Source organism: Panicum virgatum, chromosome 6N (assembly GCF_016808335.1).
Source record: "Panicum virgatum strain AP13 chromosome 6N, P.virgatum_v5, whole genome shotgun sequence".
In the NCBI taxonomy this organism is placed as follows: Eukaryota; Viridiplantae; Streptophyta; class Magnoliopsida; order Poales; family Poaceae; genus Panicum; species Panicum virgatum.
The window spans coordinates 22476586-22492904 of NC_053150.1; the positions used below are offsets into that span (position 1 = coordinate 22476586).

The following is a 16319-nucleotide window of genomic DNA, read 5'->3' on the forward strand; positions in this document are numbered from 1 at the left end:
GGGCCCCACATGTAAGGATCCACGTCACCGCACAGTCAACCTGCCACATCAGCTTCTAGGGTATGGCGTGGCTGAATTGGACCTAGATGACACACTTGAATAGATTGTAGACCTATAAATGCATTTTCGAAGTTCATGGACCTAAACAGAACAGACCAACTAGTTTAAGGACCCCCAGTGCATTTTACTCTATTAGAAACTAAACTACTGTTGAAATACAGTGTAAAAGGGCCACACTGGAATACAAAGATTCGCTTAGGCCGCACTACACAGATGGCATAACATGCGACTGTAGCAGCTATGCACCAAAAGATGGATTATTGTAGCTTCCCTGGGAGAATATATGTGCTGGTCTGAGAATATTTAATCAAGATGAAGAATACTAACACGTCATCTAAGACAACATGTGCCGAATGCAACACATCTACCCCTCATAGATTAGAGATTTGAAAAAGGACATTAGATAGGCCGTACATTCTTTGAACCAAATGCACCAACAATGCAGGAAATACAAGAGGTATACGCAGCATACTGCATCATATGTGTGCCGGAATAGGCAGTACAATTTAGTCAGGAGCTCTGTTCTTAAGGCGTCGCCTAGGCGACAAGGCGCGATTGGCAACCTGGGCGTCTGCTTCGCCTTGGTCGACTGCGTATGGCGTCCGCCTTGCGCCGAAGGCGTCGTCTAGGCGTCCATAGGCGTCTCCTGGGCATCCAATTGGATGAGGCGGGTGCCATACGTGAGGCCCCAGGCGGGAAAGAGGGGAGGCGCGCGGGAGACCGAGTGGCGGGAGGAAATCGAGCCAGCGGCGGGAAATCGAGCGGGAACCGACGGCGGCGCGGGAAATAGAGGCCGGCCACGAACAAAGCTTGCAATCGACGCAATTTGGGAGGGAAACGGAGAGAGCTGACCTGTGGATAGGGACGGAAGAGAAGAGGGCGGCGCCTGGAGCTGACCGTCCGCCTGCGCCCCATCCGAGGCGGACCTCGCGCAGCTCTCCGCCGCCATCACGGCTGGGGAGGACCTGGGCCCCTTCGTGCGCCGGGCGTTCGCGTGCGGCCGCCCCGAGCCGCTGCTTGCCTCGCTCCGTGCCGCGGTGCGGGACCGGGAGGCCGAGATCGAGGAGCTCTGCCGCGCCCACTTCCACGACTTCATCCGCGCCGTCGACGACCTCCGCTCCCTCCTCGCCGACGCCGACGCGCTCAAGGGCTCCCTCTCGGCGTCCCACTCCGCGCTCCTGTCCTCGGCGGCCCCGCTGCTCGCCTCGCTCGAGTCCTTCCTCGCCGCGCGCTCGCTCGCGGGGAACCTCTCCTCCGCCCTCGCCTCCTCCCGCCGCTGCGTACGGCTGCCCCTCTGATCTGTGGAGAGCGACGTCCGCCGGGATTTCTCTGCTGCTCGCCTAGTCCACGACGGCCCTGCTGGTCCACGACGCCAGCCCTCTCCTATGGCTAGGTAATTTCCAGTGCCCTCTTCTCTGCTCTATTGTGCCTGTGCGTGATGGTTGGGCAGATTGCTCTCATCTCTGCTGCTTATGTAGTTCCTTTGTGAGTTTATTTTATCTGTTTAGTTTAGTGCCTCAGTGGCTGTGTTACTTGTGCCTTCGGTTTGTTTACTAATTGAGCCATGTGATGTTGCTTTGTGCTTTGTGCTGTGCTAGCTCTAGCTAATCAATAAACAAAGTACTGCCGATTAGCTTATTAAAGTTCTATTTACACGGCAGCCATCAAGCCAACAACACAATGGAGAGTCCAGCTTCTGTGGCAGCAGAGTATGATCCCAAGACTGATCCAAAACGAAGACCAGCAAAGTCAAATGATCCGGGCTGGGAGTATAGGGTACTGGGCAGACCCTAAGGATCGAGATAAGGTGACATGTAAGCTATGTGACAAGAAGGTTCCAGGTGGAATTAAAAGGTTTAAGCAACATCTAGCTGGTGGCTTTGGAGATGTGGTTAACTGTCCAGAATCAAGCCCTGCATTAAAGAAAAAGATGAAAGACTACTTGGGATGCAAACAAGAGGAGGAGACCATTGTTCCTAGGGGAGGAGGAGAATGCTGAGGAAGTACAGGAAGAAGAAGATGTGGTGGAGGTGGGACAAGAAACGGCAAATTCAGGGACTGCTGCCCAGTCCCAAGTCGCTATTGTGGCAAGTTCTGGGGCTGCTGCCCAGTCCCAAGTCAAGGTGGCCAAGTTCTGGGACTGCAGCCAAAAGAAGGCAATCAACACTTCAATTCAAGGCTGCACCTGCTAGCAAAGCAAAGACAAATCCAAATGACACCAAGAAGTCAGTTAAGGCTATGTTTAGAAGGACTCCCGAAGAGATAGTTGATGAAAGGCGTTCAGGAAGGTTCCAAAAGACAATTCAAAACTGCATGAGGACAGATGAGGAGAGGCATTATTCGGATGTGCAATGGGCCTTGTTTTTCTATGAGTGTGGTGTTCCATTTCATGCAGCTGCTACAAGGCAGTTTGAGGTTGCTCTTGAGGCCACAGCACAATATGGTTCTGGGTATGAGCCTCCTTCACAGCACAAGCTTCGGGAACCATTGCTTTGGGAGTATGTCGGCCTGACAAGTAAAATGAGGGTGGACCATGAACGAGCATGGAAGCATTATGGTTGCACACTTATGTCCGATGGTTGGACCGACATGAAGGGACGTCACTTGATCAATTTCCTTGGGAATAGCCCAGAAGGGACCTATTTCTTGGAGTCTGTTGATGCATCCGGTGAAGTACATGATGCACATATGCTAGCTGATTTGTTAGAGAAGAGGATTGAAGGAATTGGAAAAGACAAGGTGGTTCAAATTATCACGGACAATGGCACTAACTACAAGGCAGCCGGCAAGCTTCTAATGGACCGGATTCCTACCATATTTTGGAGTCCTTGTGCTGCACATTGCTTGGACTTGATGTTAGAGGACATTGGAAAAATTAAGGAATTTAACAGGACTATTGCACGTGCTAAGGGGGTCGCCAATTTCATCTATAGGCATGGGAAAATTCTTAGTTTAATGAGGGAGAAGACAAGAGATGCTGAAATTGTGAGGCCTGGAGCCACTCGGTTCGCCACTTCATATCTTTCTTTGAAGAGATTGCACAAGCTAATGGAAGGGGTGAAGGCTTTATTTACATGTCCAGAATGGTATGCTAGCAACCTGTCAAAAACTAAAGTTGGTGAACGTGTTTATAACACCGTGCTGTCCATAGAATTTTGGAATGCAGTTGAAGATTGTCTTAGGGCTTCAGCTCCACTGCTTATTGTGCTAAGGGCTGCTGATGGTGATGAGAAGCCAACAATGCCCGAGGTTGCTGCACTAATGACTGAAGCAAAAGAGCAGATCAAGAAAAGCTTTGGCACTCAGAACAAAAAAGGGCTGCTCAAGAAAATCTTGGACATTATCGAGCGACGTTGGTTGAAGCAAATGGACCATCCATTGTATGGGGCTGCACTCTATTTGAACCCAGGAAAATTGTTTCCTCATAAATGCTGATCAAGATGAAACTGTTGGGCAGCTAAGGGCCTGTTTCCTTAAAGTGCTTCGGAGAATGGTATCTATTGGAGTATATTCAGCCCATGTATAGAGGCCCATTAAGAGACCTATGTATAGGTCTATATATACCCACCCATCTAGGGTTTGGAGGAATAGAGCAATAATTCTCTCTCCAATATGGTATCAGCCTAAATTCTTTTTCCTCTCCTCCACCCTTCCCAGCCGCGGCCGCTGGCTAGCATGGCCGGCCACCGGCCGCCGGCGCCGCCCCTCCCGGCGCCGTCCCTCCTCTCCCCTTCCTCCTTCCCTCCCCTTCCCTCACCTTCCTCTGCTGTCGCGCCGAGCTCTGCTGGCGCCGCCGCCTTCCCTGCCTGGACCGCAGCGACTTCCTGGCCGCAGATCCGGCCCGCTGCCGTCCTGCAGCCCGCCGCCGCCGGCGCTGCAGCAGCTGGCGCGGGCGCGGGTGCCGGGAGCCGCGCCGTCGCCCTCGTCGCCAATAGTATCAGATGGCGTTCTTCGAAACAAGATAAATGATCAAGCCATGGACTATCAATGTAAAAGAGGAGAAGCCTTTTCAGATGAAATGGCTATAGAAAACATCGAATCAAAGAGCCCTCGTAAGTGCTGTCCATTTCATCAACTTATTATAGATTTTTGTGTGCTGCTGTCCATTTATGTGTTCTCCGCTTGTATTTGTCATTCTAGTTGATTGGAGTTCCTATGGTGGCCTTGCAATTGACTTACAAAGGTTTGCTAGGCGTGTTGTTGGTCTATGTGCTTCATCATCCGGCTGTGAGCGAAATTGGAGTACCTTTGAACATGTGAGTCATTGACATACATTTTGTTACTTGCCTACCCCAACTTGCTTGGGATTAAAAGGCTTTGTTGTTGATGTGTTCTTTTCAGCAAGACAATTACTAATCCATTTTTTTCTTTTCTAGATGCATACAAAGAAAAGGAATCGATTGCTGCACAAGAGATTGAATGCAATAGTCTTCATTTCATACAACCGCAAGATGAAAACTAGGTTTCAGATGCTGCGTCAGAAGAAGAAAAACATTGATCCTTTGGTTATTTCAGATTTGGCTTGGGACAATGAATGGGCAAATTCGTTGCATGAACCCCCCCAAGGTCGTTGTGGTTCTGATTTAGGTGATGGTCTCACATGGGAGCTTGTTGATGGAGCAACTGGTGCTTCTCAATCACTCCAAGGTCGCTGTTTTCCAAGGAGAGCTCACAGAAACAGCCGTGGTGATCCAATTGTCTACAAGCGTGGTAGAAGTAGAACTGCTACTATTGATGAAGAAGATGAGATTGATGACCAGGAGGAGGAACACCTCGGTTCAGACAATGAAGAGAGGGAACAAGATGAGGATGATGATGCAAATGTGACTGACAATGAGGACTCTCCTACCAATGTTGCTGCAGAAATGACAAATGATGCTCCCACCAATGAGTTCGATGATGGCTATTGAGAGATGAGATCCGAGAGATGGGAGTTGAGAGATTTTAGACTTACAGCATGCTGCTTTTGTGCACTACTTATATTGTCTTATTTAATATGGAGTACTAGAGTCTGAAATTGTGGACTAGAACTACTATTAATTATGTCCACCAGGCTCTAAACTTATGGGCTGATGTACTGAACTAATGATGTTAGTTATGCACTTATGCCGTGTGATTGTATTGCTGTGTTGTGTGTTCATGCATTCCTGTTGATAGTGTCCAGTTTTTGCACTTAATTTCTTTTGTTAGTCTTGCTGATTGATTCATTGCTCATTATTTGTGTAGCTTGCTACTTGGGAGAAGAGAATGGATGGAAAGAGCAGCAGCAAAGGGGAGAATGGGTGCTACAACAGCTCAACAAAGGTATGTATGTGTGCTACTAAATTATGTTGTCATAGTATTCTAACATATGTCTATGGCGTCGCCTCGCCACGCGCCTTACGCGCCTAGGCGTCCTTAGAGGGGTGGGATCGCCACAGGCGCCTCACGCCTTAAGAACAGAGGTCAGGAGTACAAGTTAGTAGGAGTTATGTCAAGATAGTAAGGTTTGTTCCCTGGCTGACTTTGTATTCTACCATATGTTCAAGTTTTGTTAGAGCTATCTTCAATTACAATCTTCTTAGTTACTTCTCTACATAAATAGAGCCAACATCTGTCATGTGGGGAATTCAGTTCAGCCGGCGCAACAGGAAGGCCCAAGCGGCAAGTTAGGAGAGTCCTAGCGTGATAATTAAGTTAGTAGGAGTCGGTTTGGAGTCTGTCACGTTTTGGACTATATATATGTGCCTAGGGTTAGCAAGTAAGGGTTAGGCTAGAGATCAATCTATCTGTAAGCCGCCTGCCTTCCTGGTGCGACGTCGAGCCACCACGGCTCCGCCGCGCCGGCGAGGTCTAGGGCCGTGTCCTGTAACCTCTTTCAAGTATAATCTACGCCGTAATCCTTCCTCAAACACCATCATCCGTGACAACTTGGTATCAGTCAAGCCTTGTTGCGAGCCCATGGGTGATCGTGACGATCTGAAGAAGGAGCTCGAGACGATCTCCACCACTCTCCGCGATCTGGGCGCCAAGTTCGACGACCTCGCCGTTAAGGTCGATCGTCCGGCGCCGCTCGCTCCGGTGGCGACCAAACACGCCGCGCTGCTGGAGAAGGTCGTCACGCTCCAGTCCGCCACCTTCGAGAACATGGAGCAAGTCCATGCCCTCAACCTCGCTCTCATCCGCGTCGAGTCGGCCCAGCACGACAACAAGGCGCCCGCCCAGGAGGACGTCGACGCCACGGACGACTCCGTCAACAACCAGAGGGACCATGGTCCCAAGCCGCCGCCGCGCACCGCCCCCCGTTCCAGCCACTGCCATGCACGGAACCCCCGTTCCGGCCGCCGCCGCGGGATCGCTTCCGCGAGGAGGATGACTACGTCGACTCCCACTTCCACCCGCGCGTCCGCCTCGAGTTTCCCATGTTCGACGGCAAGGAGGATCCGCTTCCATGGCTGAACCGCTGCGAAACATTCTTCCGCGGCCAGAACACGCCGGAACGCCGCCGGGTCTGGTACGCCGCCATGCATCTCACCGGCACAGCGCAACTCTAGTACTGCCGTCTGGAACTCACGACCGGGACACCATCGTGGCGCCGCTTTGCCCAGCTCGTCCAGCAGCAGTTCAGGCCGCCGATGACGGACAGTCCGGTGGGCGAACTGATGCTCCTTCGCCGCACGGACTCCGTCGAGGACTACACCGACAAGTTCCTGTCCTACGCATGCCGCGACGCCGACCTCTCTGAACAGCAGCTCGTTCAGATCTACACGGCGGGCCTAGTGAACCCGCTGAAGACCGACGTCGCCCTGCGCTGGCCGGAGAGCCTCACGACGCCATTATGCTTGCTCACTCCTACGAGCAGCGCCTGCATCTATCCTCGACAGATCCATCTCCTGGCCGCGGCGCCCGCTCGACCTCCCACGCGTCCTCGAGCGATACAACTAAAGCCGCTACACCAACCGCCGCATCGGCTTCTTCTACAGCCCCGGGGTCGGGCAAGTCCTCGGCCTTGTCGGCGACACTTCCTCGCCGTCGTCTCTCACCCGCAGAGATGGCTCAACGTCGCGGCGACGGGCTGTGCTACAACTGCGATGAGAAGTTCGTCCTGGGACACTGCTGCAAGAAGCTATTCGTCATCGAGGTGATCGGTTTCGACGACGACGAGGAGGTGGACGAGGAGATAGAGTGCCTGGCTCTCTCGAGCGCCCAGGACAACCCGGGCATCTCGCTACACGCCGCCACGGGCGTTCGCGCTCGTGGGTTCCAAACAATGAAGGTCCACATGTGCGTCGGCGATGCCGTGGCAGTCGCGCTTCTTGACTCCGACTCGTCGCACAACTACATCGACGTCGAGATGGCCCAGCGGGCGGGCATCCAGCTGTCTGCGCGCACCGGCCTGTCGGTGGCTGTGGCGAACGGCGACTGCACCACATCCCCAGGACGCGCCATGGGCCAGCGCGTGCGCATCGGCGGGGAGGCGTTAGACATCGACCTCTACGCTCTCCCCCTCGGCAAGTATGACATGGTGCTCGGGGTTCAGTGGCTCGGCACCCTGGGCCCCATCCTATGGGACTTCGCGAAGCACACCATAGCGTTCAAGCGGGGCGCCAAGCGCGTCCTGTGGCGCGGCATCGACACCACTCCAGGGTTGTCTGCAGCAACGCTCTCCGGTTCGGGTGACAACCTCATGGACGCCCTCCTGGAGGAGTTTGCTGGCCTGTTCGCGGAACCTCAGGGCTTCCTCCGCGTCGACACCTCTCTCACCGCATTCGCCTCAAGTGAGGAGTAGGCGCCGTCGCTGTCCGGCCCTACCGTTACGCACACACGCAGAAGGACGAGTTGGAGCGCCAATGCGACGAGATGCTGCGCCAGGGGGTCATCTGTCCCAGCTCTTCGGCCTTCTCCTCACCAGCGCTTCTCATACGCAAGCCGGACGGCACGTGGAGATTCTGCGTCGACTACCGCGCCCTCAACGACGCTACGATCAAAGACAAGTTTCCCATCCCAGTGGTGGAGGAACTTTTGGACGAACTGCGCGGCGCCAAGTTCTTCACCAAGCTCGACATGCGCTCCGGCTACCACCAAGTGCTGTTGTTCGTGGATGATGTGGAGAAGACAGCGTTCCGTACACATCAGGGCTTGTTCGAGTTCCTCGTCATGCCGTTCGGCCTCACGAACGCCCCCGCCACATTCCAAGCCTTGATGAACGACATCCTGCTGCCCTACTTGCGCCGGATTGTCCTCGTCGTCTTCGACGACATTTTGATTTATAGTTCTTTGTAGACGGACCTCCTCCGCCACATGCGCACGGTGTTTCGCATGCTGCAGGATCACCAGCTCTTCCTCAAGCGGTCCAAGTGCGTGTTCGGGCAGTCGTCCGTGGCCTATCTAGGCCACGTCATCTCCGAGGAGGGTGTCACCATGGACAAGCAGAAGGTCTAGGCGGTGCTGGATTGGCCGGTTCCCAAGTCGGCCAGGCCAGTGCGCGACTTCCTCGGCCTGGCCGGGTATTACCGCCGCTTGATCCGCGACTTCGGCGTTATCGCGGCTCCACTCACCGCCCTCCTCAAGAGGGTTTCCGGTGGAATGACGATGCGGAACTCGCGTTCAGGGCGTTGCAGCAGGCCCTCACGACGGCGCCGGTCCTCCAGCTGCCGGATTTTGACTGGGACTTCATCGTCGAGTGCGACGCGTCCGGCTCTGGTTTCGGTGCCGTTCTTCACCAGGGCGCGGGGCCTCTCGCCTTCTTCAGAAAGCCCATCGCGCCGCGTCACGCCAAGCTCGCCGCCCATGAACACGAGCTCATCGGGCTTATCCAAGCGGTGCGCCACGGGAGGCCGTACTTATGGGGGCGCTGCTTCGTCGTCGGTACTGATCATCGCAGCCTGCGGTTCATCCTCGACCAGCGCCTGACGACGATACCGCAGCATCAGTGGGCTAGCAAACTCATCGGCTTCGACTTCCTAGTGGAGTACAAGCCGGGCGCGCTCAATGTCGTGGCAGATGCCTTGTCATGTCACGACGAGCACCTGGGGGACGCCATGGCAATCTCTGTGCCGCAATTCGCCCTGTTCGATGAGGTGCGCCAGGAGATCAATGGCGACTCGTCTCTCTCCGAGCTCCGCGATGCCATCCGTGGGGGCGCCAAGTCGGAGGCCTGGTCGGTGGTGGATGGCCTGATTCTCTACAACGGCCGGGTCTATGGGTGTGTTTGGTTCATTTCCTAAACTAGCCCGGCTAGCAAAATTAAGCCAGGCTAGGCTTAGCCTGCCCCCATCAAAACAACGGCTAGTGTTTGGTTATCTTTGCTATATTAGCCTGGCTAGCTCCAGGGCATGTTTGGTTGCCTGTTTTATTTTAATACAATCACATCTTCTCTAGTTGGGTAAGTTTACCTCCATTGAAGAATTTCGTCAAACACCTGGTGCGCACATAGTCTGACCAACACGCTGAGGACTACTTTGCTCTCTCGACTCGAGCACGAGCACGGTGGCAGCCCAGTCCATCCAATCCATCCCGGTGGCACGAGCACGACGGGCACCCGGTGCAGCTGAATCCATCCAATCCATCCACGAGCACGAGCACGGTGGCACCACACAACAAACACGAGCCCAATCCAAGAAGCAGCATATCCACGATCTTGGCTTGAGGATGGGGATGACGGACTCGTGCTCGGTGGAGATGGTGGAACTCGTGGAGTTCACCTGAAGCAGCACGACCTCCTTGGTCACGCCCCACTCCGTCCCCGCGCCGCCGTCCCGAGCTACGTGGCCGGCAAGCTGTCCTGCTCGCGGACGCGGCAGCGGCGCGGTTACCCAGCCTACTCCTTGCTCTGGTGCTCAACCCCGCTCCTTGCTCGATCCCTTGTCGTGGCCCCTGCGGAGCTCCCATGGCCGCAAAGGTAAACCGCGCGAGGCGTAGTTGAGCGAGAAGCAGAACAGAGCTAGAGGTAAAGGGCGTCGGGAGGAGATGAAGGTGAGCGGAGCCGCGGGAGCGTGCATACGGCCGGTTAGCGGAGCCAGGCCCGGGCTGTGCGACCATTTCGGCCGCATAAGGATAGCCTGGCCATGGGCCTCCATTTGCACAATGGGAGCCTGGCTCCAGCCTTTAAACAGGCAACCAAACATCTCCTCCTTGGCCTACTAGAGCCTGGTTGGGCTTTATGCAGCCAACCAAACAGCCCCTATGTCTCTCCAGCATCCTCTCTGGGGTCAGCCATCCTGGAGCCCGTTCACGGCGCGGGACATGACTTTGCATCGGCTGCGTGCAGATTTTCACTTTCCCATGGATCGGGAGGTGGTGCAGGATTTCGTCCGATCGTGTGAGGTGTGCCAAAGGAACAAAAGTGAGCACTTGCATCCCGAGGGTTTACTTCAGCCGCTGGACGTTCCTACCACGGTGTGGGCAGATGTGGCCATGGATTTTGTGGAAGCCTTGCCTAAGGTCAATGGGAAGACGGTGATCCTGACGATCGTCGATCGTTTCTCCAAGGCGGCGCACTTCATCGCCCTGTCCCACCCATATACCGCAACGTCCGTGGCGAGGGCATTCTTTGCTGAGATTGTGCGCTTGCACGGGATTCCGTCATCGGTGGTCAGTGATCGTGACCCGATGTTTACTAGTCCGTTCTGGCAGGAGTTATTCAAGTTGCCCGGGGTTAAGCTGCGTTTCACATCAGCTTTTCATCCGTAATCAGATGGGCAGTCAGAGGCTACTAACAAGATTATTGCTATGTATCTGAGGTGCCTCACTGGTGATCGCCCGAGATATTGGTTTGAGTGGCTGCCATGGGCCGAGTTCTGCTATAATTCTTCTTATCAGCAGTCCCTCAAGACCTCTCCATTTGAGGTGGTTTACGGGCGACCTCCTCCGTCCATCAGATCATATGCACCGGGTGATGCTCGGCTGCCGGTGGTCGACAGAGCTATGACAGAGCGTGATGAGTTTCTGGCGGAGGTCCAGGATAGGCTTGAACAAGCACAGCAGCATTACAAGTCAGTGTACGACCGGCGTCATCGGCCGGTCGTGTTTGAGCCTGGTCAATGGGTGTGGCTGCACCTTCTGCATCGTCCAGTGGCTTCTCTCCAGGTGAAAGGTCGTGGGAAGCTTGGGCCTAAATTTTTCGGACCATACAAGGTGGCTGAGCGCATTGGTGATGTAGCCTACAGGCTCGTTTTTGCCGGCGGGTGCTCGTATTCATGATGTGTTCCATGTGGGGTTGCTCAAGCCGTTCCATGGAGATCCTCCGGAACAGACACCGGTGTTGCCTCCTATTTAGCATGGGCGTGTGGTGGTGGAGCCTGCAGAGGTGTTGCGTGGACGCCTAGCCCGTGGGCGTAGGGAGCTTTTGGTGCGGTGGAAAGGGGCACCTGCGTCTGAGACGTCTTGGGTGGAGCTTGAGGAGTTCAAAAGGCAGTTCCCGGCGTTCCAGCTCGAAGACGAGCTGCTTCTCCAAGGAGGGAGAGATGTCATGTGGGGAATTCAGTTCAGCCGGCGCAACAGGAAGGCCCAAGCGGCAAGTTAGGAGAGTCCTAGCGTGATAATTAAGTTAGTAGGAGTCGGTTTGGAGTCTGTTACGTTTTGGACTATATATATGTGCCTAGGGTTAGCAAGTAAGGGTTAGGCTTGAGATTAATCTATCTGTAAGCCGCCGCCTGCCTTCCTGGTGCGACGTCGAGCCACCACGGCTCCGCCGCGCCGGCGAGGTCCAGGGCCGCGTCCTGTAACCTCTTTCAAGTATAATCTACGCCATAATCCTTCCTCAAACACCATCATCCGTGATAACATCTGTTTTGGTCATTTTGCCAGGCAAGAAAATGATTTGGTCACTTCTCAACATAAAAATCCTCTCATCTATCTTCAACTTCCAAGTTCCGGTACACTAATCTCCTTCAAGCCAAGCCATATGGCCTCCCTCTGCTGGTATTTCTACCATACTCCCATTGTGACTGCAACAGCATAAGAACTACAGCATGGTGACTATATCAAATTATCGTCCGTAGCAAAATGTGAAATCAACTAAAGATGAAGACTTTTGCTAGAATAATCAACTTTAATGCTACTTGAACTATTAACATATGGTTTGTTATCCACACAATAGTATGCTGACTTAATGGATGTTCTTAGAAAGTTATGTTTGGCCAGCCCTTTTTGGCCTCCTGGCTGCAGCCTTATAGGCCCATTGGCCTTGTGCTCTAGGGTTTTGTCGACGATTTGGTTAGGCAAGGACTCCCTGATTTGGTACTTTCTATAAACCAATCCAAGGATCTCCTTGCATATATATGTACCCATGCTATGCACCCCATTAATCAATATACTATTTTCCCGAGTCATATCTCTTTCAGATGTTATTCTGTTAATTTAAGGAAGTTGGGATGCATTTCCACAAAATAATTTCACTGTCAAAAGAAGAAATACCTTTATTTCAGCTGTCCATATATTATTGCTTTCAACAGAAGGAGCCAACTGAACAGCCATGTTGGATTCCCAACAGCCCAGAGTAACAGGGTCTCCTGTTATGAATATCAGGTAACCATGTTGTACATCTGCTTTCAGGTTCCATGATATTGTACAGAATCCTTTACGGGTTATGGTAGAATCGTCTGTCAAAAAGTGAACAGGAAAGAGGAAACACTGCAAACATCAGACAAAAAGGATTTAACTTACAATATTAGTGTAAACTATTTTAGCTTTTCGGTGTTAATTTAATTGAACCTTGCAGGAAGGCATCTAACTTAAATAAATCAAAGTGATATGATAAGCTGAATTAAACTTCAGAAGTATATGTAGAAAACTGAATACTTTATTTGCCAAAATATATAGGTCGAAAAAAAACATAAGCTCGGTAAGCGTTGTGCCTCATCGCACCATAAATTTCACAACAATGATCATCAAATAAAAAACAATGGAAGTTCCATTCACTAGAATTTTACAGCTAGTTTGTCAAAAATAAACTTCCAGTAAGTATTTTAATATGTTTATGGAAACTTTCATGATTCTTAAAAAGGAACAATAGGGAAATTTCCTCATTTGCTGAGAAGGAAAACCAAAGAAGTATTTCGAGCACTCTAAGCCATCAATCGGTAGACGACACCTTGAAGAATATCCATTGTTTCTTAGCAAAAATGAAAGACAGAAATTACCACTTCCATTAGACATCGAAGCCTTTGGGGAAAGAGCCAGGTTCGCTTCTGCTTGAATATTGCTTCTAAGACCATCCATCAATTGAACCGAACACAAGGAATGCCTACAAAAGGATGATTTCCCGATTGAATTCCTTGCAAGCGGAAATAAGTGAGCATCCAACTCACGAATTTCATTTATCTGATCATCGCAGCTCAATTTTTTAAAAAAAAAACAAAGATTGCCTTCGTGGTACTCGGAGAAAGAGGAGGCAAATGATACAGGGCCGGACAGGGCAGAGCTAAGCCAGAAATGTTCGGTACCTCCCCCGAAGGCCGGACAGGGAAGAGCTAACCGCGGCCCCGCCGCGCCGGGCGGCATGAGCGGCCGCGGCGTAGGCCTCTGTGACGGGGGAGCCGGCGGCGGCGCGCGGGGGCCCCCACATGCTACCTAAAGGAGGTGGCGCGGGCAGCGCGTGGGCAGCCAGGGGAGCGCATCAGTAGGCCTTCTCCCCTCCGCGGATTCGGGGGGCTCAGCCGCTTCTGCGGCTCCGCTCCCTGTTTCGAGTTGGATGAAGGTCGGATAGGAGGGAAGGGGTGGTGCGCTCCGACTTCGAGGTTTTAGGCCTGCGGATAAGAGAACGGTGTTTCCGTCATTGTATGAAATTTAGTCCTACAGAAGCAGAATCTTTAAATGAAATGTGGGTATATATATATATATAGTGTATGGCCGTGCTTAGTTGCCGTCTGTAAAATTTTTGAAATAGCATTTTTTTATATTTAAAATACTAAACGTAGACTAATCACAAAATAAATTACAGAACTCGTTTGTAAACCGCGAGACGAATCTAATGAGACTAATTAATCCGTCATTAGATATTGTTACTGTAGCATTACTGTAGCACTTTAGCGTCCAATTACGACCTACTTAGGTTCATTAGATTCGTCTCGCGATTTACAGGTAAACTGTGCAATGTGTTTTTTATTTCGTCTAGATTTAAATCTCCATGCAAGTGCTAGGAAAAAAAAATTGGAATTTTGATTTTTGGAACTAAACACGGCGTATATCTATAACACACATGGGTGCATTCTATGCTCCCAAACCAACTGACGTGTCTAGTTTGATCGGAGCAACCGTCCACACCGGGCTTGGTGTGTGACCTTTTCGTGTCAACACATCTTATGGCACGCCCAGTGGGACCAGAATAATCAACATGTCAAAGTTCGAAGTCAACGAAGATAACTACATCCCGGTGGAGAAGGACAAGCTGAAGGATGATCAGAAGGCGGAGCTCGCTAAGGCCACAAAGGCTTATGAACAAGAATGCCTCAAATCTTTCAGCGCAACTAGGACTGGAGAGGTAATCAAAAAGTTTGATTTCCTTGCTCTCCAGCCTTCGACTGAGGCGCAGCGTGAGAACAGAGTACTAGATATGGTGCATCAGGCAGTTGGGCAGGCTTTTGTCAGTCATGCGCCCGTTATGACCAATTCTGTTCATAATGCTGTGGTCAAGACACTTTGGGAAGGGGGATTTCAAGGCTACGTGGGACTAGCCTACCAGCAGGCTAGTCAGATGATTTTTGCCCCTACCGGATCGGTTACTGCAGTGCCTCCAATTGTTCCCCAGAGTCAAGCAAAAGGGAGCATTGGAGTTTCACAGCCGATCGATCCAACGGTGCCGCCTCAGTTCAGCCCAGTGTTTACAAGCTCTACACCAATGACCACGTCTGCACAAGGGGGCTTCATACTAGGATATCCTGTAGGATGGGACCCTGCTACTGGTCTTGGTATGCCTCCCGAGTTCTTTATGCCATCTACAGTGGGGCAAGCAAGCTCGTTGGCTTCACAACCGGCAACTCAGCAAATAAATGCATCGGCTTCGCAGCCGATTCAGCTGCCAGAAAATACATCGGCTTCACAGTCGATAATGCAGAATGTGTCAACAACTTCGCTAACGGGCCCAAACAATGTGTCGGCTTTTGGGCCGACACCTCATCAGCAAAGTTTGGTGACGTTGATACAGCCAATGTCTCCTAAGGAGATCCTTGTGTCAAGGTTACCTCATCGTAATGGAGTCAATTGGGTATTCCATGACCCAACAGCTGGTTCTATTCCCCATGTAAACGTGCCATATCTATATCCTATGGTGCAGCAGCAAGTTAACCAGGGGTCACCGCAAGCAAACACCAACGGTGAGATGGTTCTGTATCAGCAACTGTCTAATCAGGTCACCAAGCATACTACACAGACAGCATCGGCTGTTCAGCCGATGGCTCCGGCCAGTCTGTAACCAGCATCGACTGCTTTGCCGATGGTTCCACCACCATCACAGCCTGCATCAGCAGTTGGTCAACAGGTTGACTGGACATCCAAGATTGCTGAGGTGATCAGAGATCAGTTTGGATTAAGGCAAAAGCAACAGACGCTCATGTACAAGACGCCTTATCCGTCTGCATATGATCAGATCCCACTTCCCCACAAGTACAAGCTGCCAGATTTTACCAAGTTTTCTGGGCAAGGGGAAGTCTTCACAGTGGAACATGTCAACAAATTTATGATGCAGTGTGGAGAAGCAGCAAATAATGACGCTTTGAAAGTGCGTTTGTTTTTCATGTCTCTGTCAGGATCGGCCTTTACGTGGTTTGCCACACTTTCAGCCAATTCTATACTATTTTGGGCCAATCTAGAGAAGCAGTTTCACCAGTTCTTCTACTCTGGTGTGTGTCAGATGAAGCTGACAGATCTGACTAGCCTTAGGCAGAGGAACGATGAACCGGTTGCTAGCTTTATCCAGAGGTTTAGAGATGTTAAGAACCGGTGATATAGTTTGGTTCTGTCTGCTTTACAAGGACTCTTGCTACACATCAAGGAAAAGTATGCTTCCCAAGAGTTCGACAGCATCAGTTAGATGGCTCACAGGATGACATGGGAGATCAGATCTTATGAGCAGAAGAGGAGTAACTTTCAAAAGAAAGTTAATTTTGCTGATTGTTCAGATTCCTCTGTTTCTGATGATAACCAGATGGTGGGATCGGCTGGGTGGGTCTAGAACAACAAGAAGCCGATCTCATGCCCAATTGGCAACAAAGAACCTGAAAAATTTGGGTTCGACATTACCAAGGATGACAAGATCTTCGATCTATTGCTGTCAGAGGGAC

The 16319-nt window shown here is 51.7% G+C and overlaps 1 protein-coding gene across 8 annotated transcripts in view; it reads right to left on the reverse strand.

Annotated features, from left to right (window-relative positions):
• Window positions 1-13817, reverse strand: part of LOC120677757 (ribonuclease E/G-like protein, chloroplastic) — a 50910-nt gene extending 37093 nt beyond the window's left edge. For 2 of the 8 annotated variants that reach the window (XR_005676442.1, XM_039958942.1), the window contains exons 1-3: window positions 13485-13782; window positions 13182-13285; window positions 12457-12641 (exon numbers count right to left, since the gene is read on the reverse strand). Coding sequence is in view for 4 of the 8 variants with exons in the window: in XM_039958942.1 (XP_039814876.1) it covers window positions 12457-12641; window positions 13182-13285; window positions 13485-13606 (411 nt within the window). In the remaining 4 variants the exon portion in view is untranslated. Of the gene's footprint in view, window positions 1-12456; window positions 12642-13181; window positions 13286-13484 lie in introns of all 8 variants that reach the window. The other 6 variants (XR_005676443.1, XM_039958940.1, XM_039958943.1 and 3 more) reach the window with 6 other exon arrangements.
• Window positions 13818-16319: the final 2502 nt, after the last annotated feature.